Below are 6,562 nucleotides of genomic sequence, written 5' to 3'. Positions count from 1 at the left end.
GCATCAGGAGTGTAGAGTGCTGCCAAAAGGCGGGAAATGGGCAGCGATCCCAGTCGCAGAGAGGCGCACAGGGGTCGCAAAGTGTCTCCTCTCCAAACTAACTGGCAAGTTGATCGAGGAAGAGCAGCAGTTATCCGCGTACGTTGAAATTGGAGGCGTCGCATACAAGGCCACAATTGACACTGGAGCAACGTCAAGTTTCATCAATGAGGAGCTAGCGGATAGACTGACTGACACAGGAATGATCACAAGGACAAGACGGCAAGTTAGGTTGGCAGACGGCAGATGCAGCCGGATAAGCTCACAGCTCGAAATCACGGTGAAATTTGGAAACAAACAATTGGAGATGAATCTGCTAATACTTCCAGGAGTAGTGGACGAACTAGTGCTGGGATGGAATTTCCTCACAGGAGTCGGGGCAGAAATAAAATGTGCCGGGCATGAATTGCAAATACCGGCAAGGAAAAGGCACAATGGATGTCTGGAAGAAAGGCTGTCGGTGGCTGTAGATTCACACTTAAGTGATGAAGAGGACATTGAGAAATTCCTCGCCAAACAGTTAGCAGATTTCAGCACCATGTCAGGAACATCTACAGTGGCCGAGCACCAAATCACCATGAAAGACGACAAGCCAATCAAGCAGAGGTATTATCCTAAGAACCCAAGAGTCCAAGGAGAGATCAACGCAAAAGTGGATGAGCTGTTACAAATGGGCTTCATAGAACATTCAAGAAGTCCATACAGCTCGCCCATCGTGATGGTGAAAAAGAAGACGGGCAAGTGGAGGCAATGCGTGGATTTCAGACAAATAAACGCGAAGTCCATAAAAGATGCCTACCCGATGCCGCGAATCAACTATATCCTGGACCAACTCAGAGAGGCAAAATATATAAGCAGTCTAGATCTGAAAGACGGATATTGGCAAGTCCCTTTGGAAGCAAATAGTCGGCAATATACGGCATTTACAGTACCCGGCAAAGGTTTATTCCAATGGAAAGTAATGCCTTTCGGACTACATTCAGCATCGGCCACGTTCCAAAGGGCTCTGGATCAGGTAATCGGCCCGGAGATGTCACCATACGCGTTTGCATACCAAGATGACATCATTGTGATCGGACGCACACTGAAAGAACACGTGGAGAACCTAAAGGAAGTGTTCAGGCGCCTAAAGGAAGCAAATTTGAGAATAAACGCCGATAAATGCAAATTCTTCAAGCAAGAATTGCTTTACCTAGGACACCGCGTTACTAGCGAAGGGATAGGCACAGATCCCGAGAAGGTAGCAGCCATAGCCGAACTAGAGCCACCGTCGACAGTACGCGAACTACGGCAATACCTAGGCGTAGCCTCATGGTATCGACGATTTGTGCCAGACTTTGCGCGTATAGTTAGACCACTGAACGATCTTCTACGCAAAGGCACAAAGTGGACATGGACGCCGGAAGACCAACAGGCCTTCGAAGAGGTAAAGGCACGATTAGTAGCCGATCCAGTGCTGGCGTGCCCAGATTTTGAGAAAAGGTTCATCCTTCAGACGGACGCCAGCGACTATGGGTTAGGTGCAATCCTGACTCAAGAGACAGAGGACGGCGAAAGGGTCATTTCTTACTCAAGCCGGACACTGAACGGCGCGGAGAAAAATTACTCCACTACTGAAAAAGAGTGCTTGGCAATCGTGTGGGCAATCAGGAAGCTGAAGCCGTACTTGGAGGGCTACCATTTTAAAGTGGTTACAGACCACATGGCTTTAAAGTGGTTAAACAGCATAGAAAGCCCGTCCGGAAGGATAGCAAGATGGGCCCTGGAATTACAGCAGTACGACTTCGAGGTAGCGTACAGGAAAGGACAACTGAACGTAGTAGCAGACGCCTTATCCCGACAACCGTTGCCGGAGACACTTAGGGCCATAAAAGACGCATCAGAACCTACCAATAGCTGCAGCTGGATCAGGTGAATGTTGGAGAAAATAAGAGCACAACCACAAAAATATCCAGATTATGTAATGGAAGGCGAGTCACTATATAGGCACATTCCTCACAGAGCGGGCTATGAAGATGTCGTGGCTTGGAAACTGTTCGTTCCGCAGGGTCTAAGACAAGCCGTCCTAGAAGAAAACCATGACTCCCCATCCGCTGGCCATGTTGGGAGTAGAAGAACAATAGCACGCCGATACTACTGGCCAGGAATGCACAGAGACGCCAGGATCCACGTACGCAAGTGTGAAGTTTGCCTAAAATACAAGCCCAATCAGCTGCAGGCTGCAGGGAAAATGCTAACTCAGGTACCAGAGGAACCATGGGCAACAGTATGTGCGGACTTCGTCGGGCCACTGCCTAGATCAAAGCATGGAAATCAAATGATATTGGTGTTAGTTGATCGGTTTTCTAAATGGACGGAAATTGTACCACTACGAACAGCAACGGCAGAGACCCTACAGAAGGCGTTCAGAGAACGCATAATATCAAGGTTCGGGGCTCCAAAGATAGTGATAACCGACAACGGAGTACAGTTCACCAGTCGATCCTTTAAAAGATTTCTTAACGAAATGGGAATAAAACAACAATTCACCGCAGGAAAACCCAACAGAACGGGCTAACCGTACGGTGAAGACGATGATAGCTCAATTCGCAGGAAAAGATCACAGAACTTCGAACGAGAACTGGCCAGAGATTATGCTAGCAGTGAACTCAAGCATATCTGAATCAACTGGATACTCCCCAGCGTTTCTCACACAAGGCCGGGAACCCCGTTTGCCAAACGCATTATATGACAGAGAAACGTTAGGCTCTGGGAGAAACACAGAGACCCCAGACGAGAAGGCCGCTAAGTTAAAAGAAATCTTCGAAATCGTACGGCGAAATATGGAAAAAGCATCCCAGGACCAAGCCAGACATTACAATCTGAGGAGGAGGCAGTGGACACCAGAGGTGGGCAGCATAGTGTGGGCCAAAGAACACCATCTATCCAAAGTTGCCGAAGGGTTTGCGGCGAAACTAGCCCCGAGGTACGATGGTCCTTACCAGGTTGTAGACTTCGTCTCGCCGGTAATCTGCAAAATACGCCACACACATTCGAAGAAAGAGCGAACTATTCACATTGGTGAGCTTAAGCAGCAACAAACAGAAACGGCACAAAAGCAGACGGCGGACACATCGGAGGACTAGGACAAGGAGTTCACAGACTGCGAGGCAACAGGAGTAGGCACCAGGCCGAAGCAAGAGTCATCCATACGCCACGCAGAAAGGATAAGACACGGAATAAATGCAAACGATGCTAGGGACCCCGAGTACGAGGCAAACGGATTCAGCGTCAGGCATACGCCCGAGTCATCCATCGATACGCCGCGTAGATAAGGTGTAACAAAAAAAAAAAGGGGGGGACCTATACAACGAGGCAGGCAGATTCGGCATCGGGCATACGCCCAAGTCATCCGCCTATACGCCGCGTAGATAGGGTACCCAATGAAAACAAAAGGACAGAACACATGCAACGAGGCAGGCAGATTCGGCATCGGGCATACGCCCAAGTCATCCACCTATACGCCGCGTAGCACAGGGAAAACGCAAGGAAGGGCTAACAAGGATCAAAACGGGGCAGACGGATTAATCGTCGGGCATACGCCAGAGTCATCCGCCTATGAACCACGTCTATAAAAAAAAAAAAAACACATACAACAACAAGTAAAATAAATAATAGGTAAATAATTTATTAATGATACGACAAACACAGTACAAATAATAAAAAGATAGCTCAGCCCGTAGCGTCGCAAGACTCTATACGGTTGGAAAATATATATGTAAACCTAATGTCGGCCGAAGAAAGGGGAGAGACGGCACAGCGGAGCTGTACCGTAGGACCCAAAGTAAGCCAAACGACTGCAGACAGAAAAGAAAATGCCAAGAAGCCAAGCAGGACCGAAAATAACGGCATGCGGCACAATGAAAGAACAAGGTGGAAATCCCGAGGGAAATAGCGGGATCGTGGAAAGGGAGACGGGGAAAACCGAGGTGTCGGAGGGTATCGATGGGCATTAAACAACAATGTCAACACGTCTGACCCGGTCCGAGGCAAGGAGGAGGATGGCTGCCCAAACTGCGACGGGGCCCAACCCGGGGCAAGGATGGTCGGAGGACAGGCGCACGCCTGTCACCCGGCCTACCCGAACCTCGAGGCGGGTCCTGAAGCTGGTTAGAGAGCCGGAGGACTCAGAGCCAGAACTCACCATCAGCTCTGACAGCGACGTAGAGATGGTGGACGATCCGGCCGTGGAACGGAGGCAGTGGCGGCTCCGGAGGGCCGTGGACCCCATGATGGGTAGCATCCTACCCGGGGACCCCAGCACCCCTGGGCTGCATGGGGAGCGGGAGCTCACCCACTCGGCCATGTAAGAGGCCCAACAGCAGGCCAAGAGGAAGCGGGAGGCCGAGGAGGAGGAGGAAGAGAGGCAGCAGGCAGCAAGGCGGCGGCAAAGGTATGCCGAGGCGCAGTGGGAGCGTCTCTGGGCAGGACCCGTCCTAATGGATGAGGTCCCGCCAGCCTCGCCCGGGATGCTCGGAGTCCCTCCCACTCCCCGCTACCTGCCCGACGAAGGGGAGGAGGAGGTGCCAGCCCCCCCAAAGTGGACACCCATCCGCCCACCCACGCCCCGTCATGTCCCGCTCTACTGGGAGCAGGATGAGGAGCCACCGGCGAGCCCACCCGCGTCGCAGCAAGAGGGGGGTGAACCCAGCCGAGCCATCTCCGCCCGGACAGGCCCACAGCGGAGAAGGAAGCGAGGAGGAACCCCAGGAGGCAACCCCAGAGGGTAGGCAGGAACAGCAGGACACGCACGGGCCCCAAGGACGGTGTTTCCGTACGGAGATACCCATGGCCCACGTAAGCCATGCCCTAAATTCCTTTACGGTACAAGGGGTCCTTTGGAGGCAACATGCCGTGACGTGGTCCTGGCCGGAAGGACCAACGCCGACCGAGGATGCGGAGGGGACACCTAAACCCCCACCCAACCCCAGAGACCCCCGCTTACGTGTGGGACAAGCCCACGTGACCCCGCCGACACCACCGACCTCGGCCGAGTCCCTATCGGCAGACGGCGGTAGGTCGGCGCAGGAGGAGGAACCTATAGAGAAAGGCCCGTGGGAGTGGCCCGATCCCGTGCCTGGAGGAAGGCCGAAGTTGGCCAGGCAGAGTTCCGCGCCGGACGGCACCGTCAGGCCTCCTTTTTGCGGCAGGTGTCGTTGCCCGACGAGCGGCGGTGGATGGAGGTCCGGAGGCAGGAGTGGCCCTCGGAGATCGAGGCAGCACCGGCGGTTCTAGCCGCGCGACGAAGGGGCGGGAAACAGTGTGTCCTGGTGCAACGGGGCGGACACCGATTCCGAGTACGGCTGGGGCCGTCAGGTATGAGGGTGTATAAACAATAAAAGGAACACAAACCTAAAAATAAAATATATTTGGCACTGGGTGAACGGGGTAAACATCACGAACGCACTCAAAGACACACAAAATAAGAACACAATAAAAAAAGGGGTTGTATATTTGCATAAAAGAAAAACCTGAAAAAAAAGGGAGAAATGCATTAAGTTCGGCCCACCAAGAAGAAGCGGCGAGGTACTCACTGTGATATACATGTGAGATGAGGGGTGCCGGCCCGCTGAGCGGGGGGAATCGAAGAAGCGGTGATAGTTCTGCCTGTCCTGGTACGCCTCCAAGGGCCGCGGCCGAGGGCAAAGGAGAGGCGTGTGGGGGAAGGCTAAGGGGAAGAGAGAGTAAAAGTAAGAATGGAGAAAGCAAGGAGAAAAGAAGAAAACTTACCGGAGAAAATTTCCTAGCACGCTGCACGTATAAAGGGATGGGGCGCTTCGATTTATAAGCGGTCGATTGGCACTAGACGATAGTGTCGATCGATGGGCACAGAACACTGGAGATGACGGCACATGAAGGGTCACACTAAAAACTATCGCCACCACCGAATGGCAACGCTGCACTATTTCAAATCATCGAGATCGGCTGGAAAACCGATCGGGAAAGCAGTAGTGTGACCAAACAACGAAGGAAAGGAAATGCTTAGAACGCGAAGCATATGGGGGAAACATCTTGGGCGGGACATTCAAAGGAGATGCGAAGGAGAACACGAGACGTCTTGGGCGGGAAAAGGAATGGAGCATCGGCGTTGTGGAACTCAAATACGAGATGTGAGCGTCAAGGGAATCATTTGGAGGAGCAAGAAGACTCAACGGCTACAAGGATTTACAAGGAAGACAGCCGGAGAGAAGGAAGTCAAGTCTATGGGGGAAACATCTCGGGCGGGAAGAGGAATGGAACATCGGCGCTGTGGAACTCAGGTACGAGCTGTGAGCGTCGGGGGAACCATTTGAAGGAGCAACAGGACTCGAAGGCTACAACGATTTACAAGGAAGACAGCCGGAGAGAAGAAAATCAAGTCTATGGGGGAAAAATCTTCGGGCGGGAACTACATAGAACGAGAAGGAGCGACGTCGAGGGAAGGAGGACCAACATCAGCGATCCAGAAACGCGGATCCAAGAAGAACTCCAAAATAACAAATAA

At 52.3% G+C, this 6,562-nt stretch overlaps 1 protein-coding gene across 1 annotated transcript; it reads left to right on the top strand.

Annotated features, from left to right (window-relative positions):
- Window positions 1–4,674: 4,674 nt before the first annotated feature.
- Window positions 4,675–5,313, top strand: LOC108039516. Its single transcript, XM_017116547.2, has one exon. It carries the CDS (start codon window positions 4,675–4,677, stop codon window positions 5,311–5,313), a length of 639 nt encoding a protein of 212 aa, XP_016972036.2.
- Window positions 5,314–6,562: the final 1,249 nt, after the last annotated feature.

The sequence above is a fragment of the Drosophila rhopaloa genome, unplaced genomic scaffold (genome assembly GCF_018152115.1).
Source record: "Drosophila rhopaloa isolate 14029-0021.01 unplaced genomic scaffold, ASM1815211v1 contig_190, whole genome shotgun sequence".
In the NCBI taxonomy this organism is placed as follows: domain Eukaryota; kingdom Metazoa; phylum Arthropoda; class Insecta; order Diptera; family Drosophilidae; genus Drosophila; species Drosophila rhopaloa.
The sequence above is the reverse complement of the archived record's forward strand: the minus strand, read 5'-3'. Positions and strand labels throughout refer to the sequence as shown.